Raw genomic sequence first — 18,588 nt, 5'->3', positions numbered from 1 at the left:
ATGTCCCTTACAAATTCAAATTCAAATTCAAATTATTTTTATTCAATTAAACATTTACAATTAATTGAATTACATTTAATTAAACGCATATAACTCCGAAAATTTAGGGGTGCGTGCCCGAAATCGAACTCCCGACCTGCGATTAGGAGGCGGAAAACCTAACCACTAGGCTATCACAGCTTAACTAATCCATACTTATATTATAAATGCGAAAGTTTGTCTGTCTGTCTATCTGTCTGTCTGTCTGCTACCTTTTTTTATCTTTTAGTTTAACCGATTTTGACGAAATTTGGTACAGAGTTAGCTTATGTCCCGGGGATGGACATAGGCTACTTTTTATCCCGGAAAATCAAAGAGTTCCCACGGGATATTTAAAAACCCAAATCCACGCGGACGAAGTCGCGGGCATCCTCTAGTAATACCTATGTATGAATTATTCCTATTTCAGATGTTTTCCTTCCATCACCAAAGGAGATCGATAAAATTGGGCCACGCTGCGCCGAGGTTATGGGTGCGAACCTTCGTTTCGATCATTGAATGCCCCAAAAATGTAGGTGACCGAACCATAAAACGAACAAAAGTCGTGACTTCAATAAAGTATAGATTTGATTCGATAAGTATATTCTTTTTTTTATCAGCCACATTACAATCGACGCCAGTTTGGGATATTTGAAATTTGACAGCCAAAATCAACCCTGACCTAACTTTGCTTTGTAAGGTATGATTTGGCAAGGTTTTCTTTAACAACCCAATTGTTTATTGCGTAAAAGCTCCTTCAGATTAGTTGACGATTTGAGAGGTAACCTACCTATAAGTTAATAGCGACCTCGCACCGGAAAATGCAGCATTGGCCGACCACAACAGAAAACAGTTTTTACAAGATTAGCTACAGGGAAATCTATAAAAAACTTATGGTCTTAAAATAGCATGGTTGATGGTACCTAAGTACGTCTATATCCCTCAATATTGTGCGTTCAAACTACAAAGACAAACTTAATTCATCGTACGCATCGATGTGTCGTACGGAATCCTCTCCACGCGAGTGCAACTCTCACTTGTCCGGTTTTTTCTTTTCGTCACCAATAAATTGGTAATAAGCAAATTCAACACTCGTAGATGATTTTGTACAAGTATAGTTTACTCTTGAATATAAGAAATTGCACATATTACTTGAACATGATTATTGCTTATTTAATTATCTACACAGTCGATTGTCATAGCTGTTAAGTTAAAGTAATTTGTAAGTTACGAAAGATGCTAAAGTTTCATCCACACCTGCGCACACACGAACCGTGCACACGACGAGCATCATAAGAACATAATGTGCACGTATCCACGAGTGGTTTTGCGAGCGGTTCGTGTGCATGTTGTACAAGTCACGGCATTCAAAACATGATAAAGCGTTCGCAACTTGCACACACAGAGACAGTGATGCGTAAACAGGCGTTCGATGCGCGTTTTGTCCACGGTTCGTGCGCATGCGCAGGTGTGGATACACCTTAATGGTATTTGACCCCACTTCCTATGTTGAGTAGGGTCTAAGTTAAAACCTATTGACTTGATGGCGTTTTTTAACGACCAATAATTTTATCTAAAATAAAGGAAAATTAATTTCAACTAGGTACGTTGAGTTGATTTCATTTAGTACTAGACGATACCCACAACTTCGTCCGCGTGGATTTAGATTTTTAAAGATGAACTGAAGATGAATAAAAAGGGAACTGTTTGATTTTCCGGGATAAAAATTTGCCTATGTCAATAACAGGGACGCAAGCTACCTCGGTACCGAATTTCATACAAATCGGTTAAGCGGAAGGGTCTTTAGGAATGTCGTGGGAACTCTTGGATTTTCCGGAATGAAAAGTAGTCTATGTCCGCCCCGGGATATAAGCTAACACTGTACCAAATTTCATCAGAACCGGTTAAACTGTTGGGCCGTCACAAGGAAGCAGACAGGCAGATACAGGTAAGTAAAGTAAGTACAGTAGGATGCAATTACACCGTTTTGCTTGCTAGCTTCTCTTATTAAGAAATTGTGTAGATTGGGTAGAGAAAGCAGCTACTTTGTGCATACATTTCTGATGTTTATATATTGACGCTACCGCTCATATCTTACGCCCTTCATGAAATTCACCGGTAAATAATATAACCAGTACCAAAAAGATGCCTTAATAAATTTAATGATCGCGATAAACATATACAACGACCCCGATTTTACCGCTGTTTACTTCACCGTGTCATCATTTAGGGAACCTTGATTATATGTACCACAGAGTCCTAAATAAAGTAATAGAAACAGTAACGAAGCACTGATCGTAGTTCTTCAACGGCTATAGTGTGACGATCGCAATCACTTATGATTGATTGCCTGACGAGTGACACTCTCTCGATATTTGTTAGAATGCATTGTTGCTGCAAAAATGCCACACATTCAGTCAGTGAGGACAATTGAGACTGTGATAATAATAATTGATTATGCGTAATGCGATTTCCGCAATCAACCAGCGAGACGGCGCGGTATCGCCGATTTTTACTATACAAGGAAACTGACATAGCAAGTCAACGTACAGTTCAAACTGCGTTTTTGCACGTCGCAAACGTCGCATTTAATAATATTAGTAGGGTACCAATATTATTAAATGCGAAAGTGTTGTTGTTTGTTAGTTTGCCATTCAATCATGCCGCAACAGAGCAACGCATCAAAATTATTTTTTGCATCTGTCAATAAACTTGGAAAGTGACGGACTTCCTTTTGTCTTAAAAAATTAAAAAGTTGCCACGGGATGTACAAACCACATACTTACATATCTCTAACATCCAAAGCAACGTAAATTAAATTATACTGCTATGCGATTCCGTCTATTTGTACAACACCACGCACTGAAGCGTGTTGACGAGCTTTCACGAGTATGCACCTCTACCACTTCTATTTTAAATTCCGTGGCAAGTAAATAGAGAAGGCTCGGTACTGGGGAATTCAATTAATTGAATAAATAAACATAATCAATTAATTGATTATTAAATTATGTGGTTTTGATCTTTACTTAGAAGTTAATGAACGCCGATATAATTGTGCTGTGTATTACACACTGCATAGTTTTGTATTTACTTTTAATCTTGAGCTATGTTGATAGTCGATTGAATCGATACAGAGGGCGTACATAAATTTAAAAAAGAGTATTTTTTTTACTGTTATTTTTTCAATGTAGGTATTTAATTTAAGTTAAGAGTAATCTTGATCACAGTGATAGCCTAGTGGTTAAAACGTTAACCTCCTATTAGGAAGGTTAGGGTTCGGTCCCGGGCACGCACCTTTAACTATTCTATATACCTACTTGCTTTGACGCGAGGATCATGCCTGAGAGTTCTCCATAATGCTTTCAAAAGTGTGTGAAGTCTGACCCCAGTGGCCAGCGTGGTGGACTATGGCTAAACGCTTCTCTGTAGTTAGTGCGTGCTCAGTAGTTAGGCGGCGATATGTTGATGATGATGAAGCATCTTCTAGACTTGCAATGGCAATCTTTTATAGCACAAGAAGCTGAACTCTATGATCTACAATGTTGTTTGATTAGGTATTATTACATCATGCAAACGTTTATATTCATTATTTTATGACAGATTTATAGCCCTCGTAAATAATGGTTTATGTAATAAAATTTTATTTGAGGGAAACCGTAAGACTGACTGTAAGATAGTCGTATAATTTCCAACTATGTAGAAAATATTACAGCGGACAAGAACATGCATCTATTCCTTCATTCTCATAGTTCGACGGGACGGCCATCCGACATGACAGCTTTATGTCTTACTAGCTGACGCCCGCGACTTCGTCCGCGTGGATTTAGGTTGTTCAAAATCCCGTGGGAACTCTTTGGTTTTCCGGGATAAAAAGTAGCCTATGTGCTAATCCAGGATATTATCTATCTCCATTCCGAATTTTAGCCAAATCCGTCCAGTAGTTTTTGCGTGAAGGAGTAACAAACATACACACACACACACACACACATACAAACTTTCGCCTTTATAATATTAGTGTGATGAGTTATGACAGAAAATCCTAATACCTTTCTTGACCCGACCTAGGACTCAAACCCATGATTAAAACCATGATCTGTATTCTGTAACTTTAAAGCATTATCCATTATGCGACTACAGCGATACGAAGCAGGAACGTCAGCCGCGCGGAGGTCGCTGCCCACGATATTTAATGGCGCCATGCACACCTACACAACCATTACACATATAGATTTGCTGCATGAACGCTCCCGCATCGCATCCAGCATCCCGCGTTCATGACGCGCAAGTGTGGCCGCAGCTTTAAGCTAACCTAAAGACTAACGAGACAGAATTAGAGTGTATAATAACGCACTCATCCGATCTAAGTCCGAAGTAGTCATAGAATTATTTGGATGGTAGCTTACGCACTAGCTCCGACTTCCGTCATCCGATATCTCTCCGTCATCCGCGAGAAATTATTATCTCGGATGTGCCTCGGATTTAAATCGGACGCAATATGATGTAGATATAACAAAAATGTCCACTGTCCGCTTGGATTATGATCAGAGATCGGATTAGTGCGTAAGCAATACCCGAAGTCTTTTAAATCCGTATTTTCAAGGACTCGGATCAGATGAGAGTGTACTCGCTCTTACAAAAATGACATACATGTAAGACTCACATAGGACTTCGTCTGCGATGGCGTTTGCTGGCGCGCGTGCTGTGCTTGTTTGGAGTGTTTTTTTTTGTTAAGAGTGGCTGGTTTTTGTGTTAGTTGGTGTTTTTTGGTGGTGGAACTGACTGGGAAGTGCTCTAAAGGGGCGCCGCGCGTATGTCGGCGGGTGCCGGCGCAGACGGAGTCCATACTTGTATAAATTCAATAACTTGAAAATATCACAAACTTGACATTGGCTAATCAGAGTAAAGCCAGATTAAAGAAAAAAAAAAGACTCACATAAACGGTTGCGAAATTTTGGTTTAAATCGTGGAGACACCTCTGAATGTGTGCAGACCTTATCATAATACCCTTATAAAACAATCTTTATAGGGCTTTTTTATCTATATTTAATTTATTTTAGTAATTGAGGTATAATTAAGTAGGATTTTACAAAATAATTGTGTAAGCATCGTGGGTAGTACGATAAATATTATAATTTATAATTCAACCTTGATCATAAATGGTTCATACGATAAACGAATCTTTCTCTCTGCCTCGTATTCCTCGTCGTTGAGGGTCGCGACCACTTTCTCTTAATGACAGAATGAATGAATATACTTTTACAACATTAACACAGAAAGAGCACATACAAAGCAAAACAAAAATTATAGGCAGGTATAATTTGGCGGCCTGATTGCTAAGTACCTAGCGATCTCTTCCAGGCAATCGAAATGACAGAGGGTTTCTTGGGATAGTAATGCAATGGATTTCCAGATCCTTCCGCTTAAGACTTGTTTTGATTCAGATTCAAAGTAGCCCTTGACTGCAATCTCGTCTGATGGTAGACGCAGTCTAAGGTGGCAACGGGCTAACCTGGAAGGGATATGGCAGTTTTCATTATTCATTAATTTAAGCGCAAGTAATTTTCCAATCAATCGCATTATTTATTAACATTCTCGAAGCTTCGAAACTCCGGAACTCCGGACTTGGAACACTGAGTATCAAAACCTGAACTGAAATATAGTCTGATTTTCAAGACCTAAGCCCACTCCGCTGGCTAAATATGAATAAGCAGACACTGACTGATAGATACACGCTGTCGCAACTAGGCCATACGTCCCTGATATAAAACAGCAAGTAAAAAGACTTCGGAGGTCAAGTTTGATGTCCCTGTCACCTAATAAAAGGCCTGCCTGTCTGCCAATGTTGTGTTTTCCGGTGCGAACTCGCCATGGAATCGGTTTTTCGAACTATGTGCCCTGCCCATTGACACTTCAGCTTCGCAACCCGTTGAGTTATGTCGGTTACTCTGGTTTTTTAACCCCCGACCCAAAAAGAGGGATGTTATAAGTTTACGTGTGCATCTGTGTATCTATCTGTGGCATCGTTGCCCCTAAACTAATGAACCGATTTTAATTTAGTTTTTTGACGTGACAACGTCTTATAATTCGATAGAGCCGGCTGCACGCACGAAAAAACATGACTCATGCGGCGTTACCTCGCTCTGAGGCGTTCCATGTAAGGCTTGAAGTGCAAGCGAGAGCGCGGAACGAGCGACAAAGAAGCACAATCGGCCTTTGTTGTCACGTTCAACTATCGTCAGTAAACCAACTTTACAGACAACTAATTATTATTTTTTTGTTTGAAAGGTGGCTTGATTGAGAGTGTTCTTAGCTATAATCCAAGAAAATCGGTTCAGCCGTTTGAATTTTATCAGCTCTTTTTTAGTTACTGTAACCTTCACTTGTCGGGGGTGTTATAAATTTTAATTTACACTTATCTACTATTGGCGTCACTCAGAAAAGCAGGTATTATTTAAATATTTTTATCGAATTATTGGAATGTCCTCTCAAACCAACACAAAAAACATCAGGTTCAATGTGTAGAGGTTATCCGAGAGTTTTAATCTAAACAAACTAATGACAAAATAAATAATTTAATTAGAGCGTGATTGCTATCACAACATCTAATTATTCAGTTCACAATCCAAATACCGAAAATATGCGATATCGCTCCGAATCTCGGAAGGAGACTGAATTAAAACCTTCGAAACACCCGTATTTATGCAAGTTCAATCTTGTCGGCCTCCTAGTAACAGATTGTATGACATCGAATGAGCCAAATATCGATTTTATCAAACTACCTGCATTAGATAAATTAATAATTTTATATTATTTTTGACAACTCAAATCAATTTTTAAAAATAACCTTACAGTTCGGCCGTCCTGAATTTAACACGTCCTCGTGTTTCTAATCAATCTTGTCATGTCAGTCGCGGGCTTCCTTGCCCTAAGTCAAATCCAAATCATGGGCTATCCTGCCCTCCGTCAAATCATTAAAACCTACCCTTGAACTGCCGAACTCTCAGTTTTAATATCAAGTCAACAATAAATCCAAACGACTAACTTCTCATTCGATGTATACAAAATCTGAACCACTTATTGCAAATTACTTTCCACTTCACAAAAGACTAAATTCTTAAAAAAAAACTAAAAATTTTAATCACCAAATCAAACTCAATAAAAATTTTAATCAAATGTGGGTTGTTTACAAAAAGATACCAAAGCGAAATTAAGACAACGTGAGACACGTCCCGCTTCTGAATTATTGGCGTCACTCAGAAAAGCAGGTATTATTTAAATATTTTTATCGAATTATTGGAATGTCCTCTCAAACCAACACAAAAAACATCAGGTTCAATGTGTAGAGGTTATCCGAGAGTTTTAATCTAAACAAACTAATGACAAAATAAATAATTTAATTAGAGCGTGATTGCTATCACAACATCTAATTATTCAGTTCACAATCCAAATACCGAAAATATGCGATATCGCTCCGAATCTCGGAAGGAGACTGAATTAAAACCTTCGAAACACCCGTATTTATGCAAGTTCAATCTTGTCGGCCTCCTAGTAACAGATTGTATGACATCGAATGAGCCAAATATCGATTTTATCAAACTACCTGCATTAGATAAATTAATAATTTTATATTATTTTTGACAACTCAAATCAATTTTTAAAAATAACCTTACACTACGGATCTCCTTATTTGTGATTTGATTACGCAGACTCCAAGCAAAGCTCTCTAACTCATCCGCTGAGTGACGTTGAGGTCTGACTTTCTTATGAGGTCCATAGTTAGCAACTGTCTCAGATCCGTATGTCAACACTAGCAACACGCGTGGTCCATCACTTCAGCCATGTGCGGATTGGCAGAATACTGACTGATTATCCTATGTATGCTTGAAAATCAGCGCTGCGGTATTTAATTAAATACTGCAGATCTTGCTGAGGCAGAGCCCTTTTAGCTCACAGACACAATATTGGTCTTAGTTTTTTCTATTTTTAAGTTTAGTTGATAATTTGTATGAATTATATTTTTATTTTTATTCTTTCTTTTTGTGATTTTATTGAGCTGAATAAAATTTTATTTATTTATTTATTTATTATGCGATGTTGCAACTAGGCCATAGTCCCTGATATAAAACTGCAAGTAAAAAGACAAGCCCTCACTTTCGGCGGTCAAGTTTGGAACGCGGTCAGTCGGTCTCAAATCTCAATGTCGATGTTATACAATGTGCGGTAAGAGAAAAGTAAACTGTTACGTCACTGGATGGTAGCATGCAGTAACAATCAACGTTAAAATAAACATCCAGGTACATTCGTTTAAGGGTACACTTCTTACGCGCTTCTCCATACAAAAATTATGCCTATTTTTCTATTCTTTGTTGTTCTAGATCGATAACTAAGCTATATATCGATTTATCTATGCCCTAAAATAGTTAATACAGTAAAATAGTATTTAGTTTGAAAGTTATGGCCCTTGAAAAATCTTTATTTTAGGGCTAATTTTGAGGCAACTTCGTGGCTAACAATCTATACCTATTTTTAACCCCCGACCCAAGGAAGGAGGGGTGTTATAAGTTTGACGTGTGTATCTGTGTATCTGTGTATCTGTCTGTGGCATCGTAGCTCCTAAACTAATGAACCGATTTTAATTTAGTTTTTTTTTTTGTTTGGAAGGTGGCTTGATCGAGAGTATTCTTAGCTATCATCAGTTATCAGCTCTTTTCTAGTTACTGTAATCTTCACTTGTCGGGGGTGTTATAAATTTTTAATTTACACTTGTTTGGTGTCTACTTGGTAGAGATGCAAGGTGGAAAGAGTTACACAAATCACACTACCAGCATAATGGATGAGGCACCTACTGTCTTTTCATTACCCGTCTGCGGAAAAGCCAAAAGGAAGGATTATGATTTTATCAGTCTTTGTATGTATCTCTGTATGTAGTTATGTATGTTTGTATCCAGATTCTGTGTAACCGTAGTGCCTAAACTATGAGGCCGATTTTGATGAATGAGGTGTCAATCGATTCGTTGTAAAGGACTTAAATCTACTATCTACAACATTAAAATATACCAAGCGACAGAAAAACAATTTTACTATAATATTTCAACGTTTATTAAGACGGTCGCAGTCGGGTTTTAGTTTTCAACTTTTTCTTGTTATAATACTTGTACTTATAGATTTACATAAAGCCGACCTTTGCGGTCAGCGTTCGAACACTTTCCCCTTTTTGTTTATATCTCGAAATATGACAACATAATATCGTGTTTATTTTCGTATAGGTGTTCTCGAAGATTTATTCTGTGATATATACTTACTAGCTTATGCCCACGATTTCGTTCCCATGGATATATTATATAGGTTTTTTAAAATCCCGTGGTATTTCATAGATTTTCCGGGATAAAAAGTAGCCTATGTGTTAAGCCTATGCCTATGCTATAATCTATCTCCTAGCCAAATCCGTCCAGTAGTTTTTGTATGACAGAGTTTCAAACATACATCCATGCATACATACAAACATTCGCGTTTATAGTACAATTCTTACGTCCAGTTTAGGTAGGTGTAGAGGCCGTACTTACTTTTTGAAAAAAAAAAAATGTGGTAGGTACCTAAAGGCAGTGACGGATCAAGACTACTTGATGCCCTAAGCAATCCATGCCTTTGGGCCCCCCTATCCGTATGTCAACTAGAATCGCTCTTTACACCTTTACCGCCTAAAAACATTAGTTTTTTTATAAAATAAGATGATGTAACGTACTTTAGAAGTGGAGTAGATGCGACAACAATAAAAACCAAAGCATAATTTATTTATTTGTTGAAATGGCTTTCGGGGGCATTCGAATTGTCGAATGCAAAAGCGGACAGCGAGTGGGCAAGCGGGAGTGGGGTTATGACTCTAGGTCGGACTCTATGTCAATTTAAAACGCGCGAATTTTCAAATTAGTCCTAGAAACTTTTTTTGGTGTGGTTTTTATTGACGTGAGAGTGAGACGTTACGCCCTAAGGACGGATTTTTTTTGTGCTTCTTCTGGTGCCCCTTCAGACGTGATGCCCTAGGCAATTGCTTAATTTGATTAAGGGTTAATCCGTCACTGCCTAAAGGATGTTGTGTAGGGATGCGTGGACTCTATAATATATTTTTTAGAAAATTCAGGCCAAAATATTATACCTATGGTGGGACAGTGTCACTATGTTACTAGTCGACCTAGATGTTAAAACGTTGGTTAACTAATAATGAGTTACTTCACATATTAGCGTAAAAGTGACATCTCACTAAACTTAGTGGTAAAGAGGCCAAGTTTCATAACCCGCATGCCGTATGTACACATTGCTGGTAGTTATGTGGCTATGAGTATGTCTAAGCAGATTTTATGCTAAGTCACTTTAAATATTTCAAGTTTCGACATTAACCTCTAAATATTACAAAATTTTGATTGAAAATGAGTGTCAATTAATTGCAAAAACTACTAGGTAAGTAGGTAAGTCGACCGCTAAACTTTTTGTTCATTGTTCTCGATAAGGAAAGTTAGCACCATATTTTGTTATCCTAAATTAGATTAAAATAGCCCATCTAAAATGAATAGCATGATCAAAACTGAGTACAAATCAGAAATTTTACCCAATATATTATGCAAGTTTGGAGTTTCCTCAAGCTTTTAATTAAAATTAGTATTATAGGTCTATGTTATAATTAGGATCGCTTCTCTAATTGGCATCAAAAAACTTTAGGCAAATCACACTAATATTATAAAGGCGAAAGTTTGTGTATGTGTGTGTGTGTGTTTGTTACTCCTTCACGCAAAAACTACTAGACAGATTTGGCTGGAATTTGGAATGGAGATAGATAATATCCTGGATTAGCACAAGGGCTACTTTTTATCCTGAAAATACAAAGAGTTCCCGCGGGAATTTTAAAAAACCTACATCCACGCGAACGAAGTCGCGGGTATCAGCTAGTACTCAAATAAAATCTTTAAAAAATCAGAGTGGCCTCTAACCAGAACAGTTCAGAGACAATTAAAATATTCCAAATTGCCCCTACTGGGAATCGAACCCCGGAATTTCCTACTTATATTATAAACAAAACCTTACCACTGTTTAGCAAGAAACAGTTAAAAATTATTTTGCTATAATCCGCCAACAGAAAAAATCTGTATGGTCAAACATGCAGTTACAAGCTAAGCACCGCTTACCTCCCCAACCAAGCAATAAAGCCAAGTTCCCAAGCAAGCACTGCCACCACCACTCACATGCACCACCACACAAGACTTTTCCACTACTCTCGACGCACGTTTCGCCCCGACACCGGAGCATCCTCAGGAGATTTCGACTTTACAATGCTGTATTGTCAAGATACCACTGTGTCAGGGCGGTCGTCAGTCACCTACATGACACCTCATCGTATCTCGATAATTTAAATCAATCAATAAATTAAATCGCGCCCTCAAATGTATTTAAATAAATAAATCATTGACAAATTGGAATATGTTTTTGGCCGGAATTCGCAATTAATACGCCTGTCTGACTCGTTTCCTGCATCGCTGCAATGTTGCAATTTGTCCGTTTAGTCATTAGAATTTGGGCTTAGGGTGGTGTGGCCTAGTTACAAGTTACAACACCTTACCTCAGGTACCTTAGTTATTTAATCAAAATTATAATTTATTTACAAGGAACCAACAGCTTATAATTCGCTTCAATCCGCTGAAACAGAAATCTGTATGGTGCAACATGCAGCATGCAATATGCACTACCCACCCTCCCCCTGCTAAACATGCTGGAAAAGCCAGCCACTGATCTAGCAATACGCACCACCACCATGCAACACCACACAGATCCCCATAACACACTCGACTACCATACACACATGTTGCACCACACAAATTGCTCTCGTAGGCATATACTGGACTTTCGCAAATAACGCCTGCTTCAATTTATATCTACAATTAATGTCTTTTATGCTACGTTTGTGACTCTACCACAGTTTCGGAATGCAAATTCTACTGAAAAGAGCCGTCAATAACTCAGCAATTGCACTTTTGAACAGAAACTCAGAAGCTTGGCGACCGTCATACGAAAAGCTTCTATTTAAAGCCGCCGTTTTTATTTAACTTTGGGCAGCTAACCCCTTTCTATCCCCTTATATCGACCAACCATTTGCGTCTTTGGCGACCTGTAACCCTGTTGCCTACAATTCTGCCTTCCAACATAGACGTAGGCCAAGTATCATGAATTACCTAAAGTTTATAAACACAATCGTAGTTCTCACCGCACCTAGGCATCAAATATTGATTCAAGTATCAAGACCACGAAGTTTATAATCATATTCACGGATAAGTGTCACTCTATCTCTAAGTATAAGTATCACGTTAACCGTATTTGATACTTGAACTCGATCTGTGTGGAAATCAGAGTTAAACAACGTTCTTACATTGTATAACATGTGGTAATTCGAATATGTTATCAAACTGTAATTAGAGATTAGATACAACATGATGAGAGCCGAAGCGAGACGGGGAAACTAGGTTTTGTAAAGTGGATATGTAATATAGGTATACGATAATCAGTTCTAAGCCCTGACCGTATTTAGTCTAAGGTCTGTAATCTGAGGACTCTAATACTAATAGTGGCAATCCATACTAATATTATATTACAAATGCGAAAGTGTGTCTGTCTTTCTGTCTGCTAGCTATTCATGGTCCATCCGTTTAACCGATGTTGACGAAATAATTGGTACAGGAACATATTATATCCCAGAGACATATGTTATTTGTGTCCCGGAAAATCAAAGAGTTCCCAAGAGATTCTTAAAAACCCTGAATGCACGTAGATGAAGTCTCGGGTATTATCTATTTGATACAGAGATAGTTTGCATCCTGGAGACGGAGATCCTGTTTTTCGTCTACTAATCACGGCTCATTCGTTTAACCGATATTGACGAAAAGTACAAGTATAGCTTGCATCCCGCTTGCAATCATCATCATGTTTATCCGAGAAAATCAAAGAGTTCAAGAGATTTAAAAAAAAACAGCGTGCGCACAAAGTCGCTCCCAAATTTCCCCCGTCGGGAATTGAACCACTTATAAGACCATAGTGCTCATCATTGCACTAGGGATCTTGATCAAAGATCCCTAGTGCAAAAATAATTTAGGGTAAAAGTAATTTGATACGATTATTTCAATTAAGATTCAAAATATTCGTGCTCAGTTTACTTATAATAATATACTGCTGCACCACACACAGTGCTTCGCTTTCAAGAGGAAATTCGCTTGCACAGGTCTCGTTTTAATTAGATTAGCATTTAATTAGAACAAAACCTGTACAAGCGAATTTAAATAATAATATTTAGTATACGCACGTCCATACAACCTTCGCAAGACCGTCGGTTTCGCAAGTCGTCCGACGCCTAAGCCCAAGACACTGATCGGATTTACCGTATTTGGCGACGTTAAATGGTCAATCCATCCATACTTCCATACTAATATTATAAATGCGAAAGTGTTCTATCTGTCTGTCTCTCTGTTTGTCTGCTAGCTTTTCACGGCCCAACAGTTTAACCGATTTTGATGAAATTGGGTACAGAGTTAGCTTACATCCTGGGGACAGGAATAGGCTCTACTTTTTGTCCCAGAAGATCAAAGAGTTCCCACGGGATTATTAAAGGCTCATCTGTTTAACCGATTTATATGAAAATTGACACAGAGTTAGCTTGTGTCCCGGAAATTGAAATGAGCAAATTTTAATCCCGGCAAATCAAAGAGTTCCCACTGGATTTAAAAACCTAAATCCACGCGGACAAAGTCGTGGGAATCATCTAGTAAGTCGATAAAATTTTGATTAAGTAATCCCTAATTACGTGATTGTGGTCGTCGCAGAACTGATGGCTGCAGAGGCAGACGTGTTCTGGAGTGGAGACCATGTACCGCTGAAGGGGGTTGGTTCCACAGAGGGTGCAAAGAAAGATCTAGAACAATCACAAGGCACCAGGTGGGGGTAAAATTGCGGTGGCGTGCGGTGCAGTTGTGGTAATAATATCGGTCAAGTGCGAGTCGAACTAGGACACGAACGGATCCGTACCATCGTATAAGAAATAATACTTTTTTAATTTCCTTGGCAGCCATTTCGAAATTCTTATTATTAGTTGTTATAGTGGCAATATATTGTAGTGTTATAGTGGTAAAATACACTGTGAAAATATCAATTCTCTTTCTATTACGGTTCAAGAGATTCAACATCCCTCTTTTTGGGTCGGGGGTTAACAATAAAAGGGCTTTACAATTCGATCAGTCCGATCAAATGGCAGGAGTATTCGTAGGTAATTAGGGTTTCGTAGCATTGCCTAATATTGGCTGGTTTCATCCAATGCTGCGCGCAGATGTTATGTGGATACAGCTGACAAGGCCACAGATTACAGGATATCCTGCGAATTTCTGCAGGTAATCACCGGCGTTGCACAACGCACATAAGAAAATTATTATAGACATTTATTTTGAGTGTTTTACATTTATTATCATAAGCATGTCTTACATCATTATGCATAATGCATGCCCCTGGCACAGTACAGCAATATTTTTATGGCTTTTAAATATATCTGTGACACTTTTTCGTACAAATTTAATTTAACACTAAAATTATAATACTACTAGCTTTTGCCCACGACTTCGTCCGCGTGGACTATACTTTCAAATCCCTATTTCGCCCCCTTAGGGATTTGTTTTTTTTTTAAAGAATATTAGCCATGCTAATCATGACTAATACTCCCCTTTCCCCTCCAATTAAGCGTAAAGCTTGTGCCAGGAGTGGGTACGACAATAGTGCAACGGGTGGGGTTTGAACCGCCGACCTATCGGAATTCAGCCCGCACCTCAACCGTTGAGCTATTGGGGCTCTAAAAGAATTTTAAAGAAATCTTAAAAAATAAAGAATCCTTTCTTAGTCTACGTCATAGACTATCTATCTGCATGCCCAGCCTGATCTGTTCAGTAGTTTGAGCTGCGCGTTGATAAATCAGTCAAACAGTCAGTCAAACAGTCAGTCAGATTTTCTTTTATGTTTAGACTAGCTGACGCCCGCGACTTCGTCCGCGTGGATTTAGGTTTTTCGAAATCCCGTGGGAACTCTGATTTTCCGGGATTAAAAGTAGCTTATGTGCTAATCCAGGATATTATCTATCTCCATGCCGAATTTCAACTAAATCCGTCCAGTGATTTTTGCGTGAAGGAGTAACAAATATACACACACATACATACACACAAACTTTCGCCTTTATAATATTAGTGTGATGTTACATGATGTATGCCGCGGGTGATAGTGGATAAGACGTTGGTCTCCCATTCGGAGGATTGGGGGCTCGATCCCTGGCACGTATCTTTAACTTTACAGAGCTATATGTGTTTTAAAAGCAATTAAATACCCACTTGCTTCAAGGGTGAATGAAAACATCGTGAGGACACCTACATGCCTGAGAGTTCTCTTTTTTTTTAGGGTTCCGTACCTCAAAAGGAAAAACGGAACTCTTATATACCAAGTGGGATATCATATGAACGGGCTTTACCTGTACATCCTAAAACAGGTTTTTATTTATTTTAATATATAATAATAGTTTTTGATTTATCATGCAAAATGTTGGAAAAAATACCCGAGTATGGAACCCTCAGTGCGCGAGTCTGACTCGCAATTGGCCGGTTTTTTGTTGAGATTTTACTTGTAGTAAGTAGGTACAATCGATAAAAAGAGAAGAAAGAAAATAGTCCGTATTGATATTAACATTTTTTAAGTCGATTTAAAAACTTTTGCCATTAAAAACGAATTTAACACGATTTATGCTACTATTATCATATTATGCACATTTTTCGTGCGAAATCGGTGTTATGCTATAACATCGATTATGATACCAAAATTAAATAACAGTCTATCGATTCACGGGTGCATGCGTATACTGTTACGTTGATTCGTGTAATCGATTTGGTTATTTTGGATATAACATCTGAATTCCGATATTGTAGTCGTAATTTTAGTGCAAATTCTAGAATAAGCTAGCAATAATGTTCCTATGTTTGAAATGTGCGTTTTAAGTAGTACGCAAATGAATAGTTTTTTCAAATTACTTAATCGCAATTTTTTCGTATATTTTTTCGATTCTTTCACACAATAGAGCGCGTCGTCTTACAAGGTTAGATTTTATACTTTTTAAGTAGGTATAGCTACCTAGGTACTAAGGCATTTTTTTTGGGAAATCAATCTTTTCTAAATTATCATTATAGGCCTTTTATTTTAACTAGGGTCAAGTCAAGGCCAATCGTTGTCGTCGGTAAATTAAAATAACACATTTTTTGGTAGAGATTTACCTAATGTATGTTTAACTTTAAAACATGTTGTAAGTTAAAAATATGTATTATACTACTGGTACTAATACGATAAATCAAGAACCATAATATTACCTCCATAAATAATTTATGCTTAATTTGCTTAACTCCATGATTTAAATTACGCTTAAATCATGCTTAAATCATGCTTAAATCCGATATTTCACGCTTAGCACCGATCATGCGGCGATTAAGCCCGCATTCGCGCTTATTTAAGTGTGTAATCTGTCACGTTTCGACAGTGAAGGAAAACACCATAAGGGTCAGCGCAAACAGACGGTCGCAAACAGAGTAGAGTCGAATCTTTTTTCTTCAAAGAATATTAGCCATGTTAATCATGACTAACTCACTCCTCAGGGGACCAACATAGTCCCTACATACCGTCTGAACTCTGCGGTGCACCACGAACACAGGTGCTCCACCCGACTCGAGGATTGGTTTCTTTTCGGACGATAGACGAATACGGAACCCTACGTTAAGTGTGTGCTGATCCGCACTTGACTAGATTTTGATTTATAAGTCTGTCACTATCACCTCTGAGCATTTAAAAGAGTGTTTTGTTGCTGAAGGTCACCAGAAGACGGTGAACCCGTTCGTTTTCTTTTAATTTTGAAAATCAACATTTTAAATTGAAAACTTTCACAAATTGCATAGACTTAAAAAACCGGCCAAGTGCGAGTCAGACTCGCGCACTGAGGGTTCCGTGCTCGGGTGTTTTTTGCAACATTTTGCACGATAAATCAAAAACTATTATACATAAAAATAAATAAAAATCCATTTTACAATGTACAGGTAAAGCCCTTTCATAATGATACCCCACTTGGTATCTTACGTTGAAAATTGAAACGCATTTTTTTTTTTTTTAAATGATGTAACCACAAATTCGGGGTTTTCAAATTTATTCCTGTACTTGTGCTATAAGACCTACCTACTTGCCAAATTTCATGATTCTAGGTAAACGGTAAGTACCCTATAGGTTTTCTCGACAGACACGACGGACGGACAGACGGACAGACAGACAGACAGACAACAAAGTGATCCTATAAGGATTCAGTTTTTCCTTTTGAGATACGGAACCCTAAAAAGAGGCGCAAAAGATAACTTGTGTTCGAACTCATGAGATATTTTCTTCCAGAAGTTACCGCGTCCGAGGTTATGTCACTTGTTTTAACGGCAAAGGAACACATCGTGAAAAAACCTGCATGCCTGAGAGTTCTTCACAATGTTCTCAAAGGTGTGTGAAGCTTGCCATCCTTCACCTTGGTGGACTGTGACCTAAACTCTGTTTATTCCAAAAGGAGACCCATCCTCAGTAGTGAGCTGACGAAGGGTTGAGATGATGATGAATAATTGCCACAAAAAAGAATAACATGATTAATTATTTATTATTTATCTATTTCTAAGTCTGTATAGGAACTTCGATGAACAATATTAGCCTACCTATAATGCGCGACAAGTCGAGATGGCAATAGGGGTGGGTACGCCACGCACACCCGCACAGTCCCCAGGCTAACCCGATAACGCAGGTAACGTGCGGGTGCGCGAGGCGTCCCCCGCTTCATACCCCGATAGCCATTTCGACCTGTCGCGTACTATAGCTAGCTATACTATACCTTACCGCCCGCCTTACGACGTCCCGCCTTCGAAATAGATAGGTACAACTACCATATCAATACATATCAAGGATTCGGCATTACGAAACCACAACTCTTCTGGCCACTAACAAAGGTCGGAGCTTTCATCGCAGCTTCCAATATATACCTTACTTTAGTTAAGAAATTTAAAAAACTTACTTTTCGACAGATGGTGGCTCAGTATCAGTGCCCACACAAAACACACACATTGCACTTGCACACAACAAAAACACACTTCAACGTTCTGTTCATTTTGTTAATTGCACAAAACAAAAAAAAAATCGGTTGAAACTTTTTTTAATGCAACCTTTGCCTTTCAATTAAATTAAAAAAAAAAAAAACAAGTTTCAAAGGCGGGAATACTGAAATTTGGAAAACGTCTAAATTTTGTTTTATTAGCGAAATACGGAATTCCAGGATTTTGAAATTTAAAAAAAAAAACCGCGTTGCAAATGTTTTTATCAATTTTTATCTGTTATTCGTTTAAAAAAATAGTTAAGATAAGAAGTAAATAAAAAAAGTGTGTCATTCGGATACGGGCGACCGCGACCGGACTGTGGGGTTGCGCAACGCGTGTATTCGAGGCAGGT

The 18,588-nt window shown here is 38.2% G+C and overlaps 1 protein-coding gene across 2 annotated transcripts in view; it reads right to left on the bottom strand.

Annotated features, from left to right (window-relative positions):
- Nucleotides 1–18,328, bottom strand: part of LOC123875754 — a 75,273-nt gene extending 56,945 nt beyond the window's left edge. Inside the window, exon 1 of one of the 2 annotated variants that reach the window (XM_045921791.1) lies at nucleotides 18,158–18,328. Coding sequence is in view for 1 of the 2 variants with exons in the window: in XM_045921790.1 (XP_045777746.1) it covers nucleotides 3,336–3,356 (21 nt within the window). In the remaining variant the exon portion in view is untranslated. Of the gene's footprint in view, nucleotides 1–3,335; nucleotides 3,465–18,157 lie in introns of those variants that run through there. The other variant, XM_045921790.1, reaches the window with a different exon arrangement.
- Between the last annotated feature and the right edge of the window lie 260 nt (nucleotides 18,329–18,588).

Source organism: Maniola jurtina, chromosome 20 (assembly GCF_905333055.1).
Source record: "Maniola jurtina chromosome 20, ilManJurt1.1, whole genome shotgun sequence".
NCBI classification, from domain to species: Eukaryota; Metazoa; Arthropoda; class Insecta; order Lepidoptera; family Nymphalidae; genus Maniola; species Maniola jurtina.
This window is presented reverse-complemented; position numbering and strand designations above follow the sequence as displayed.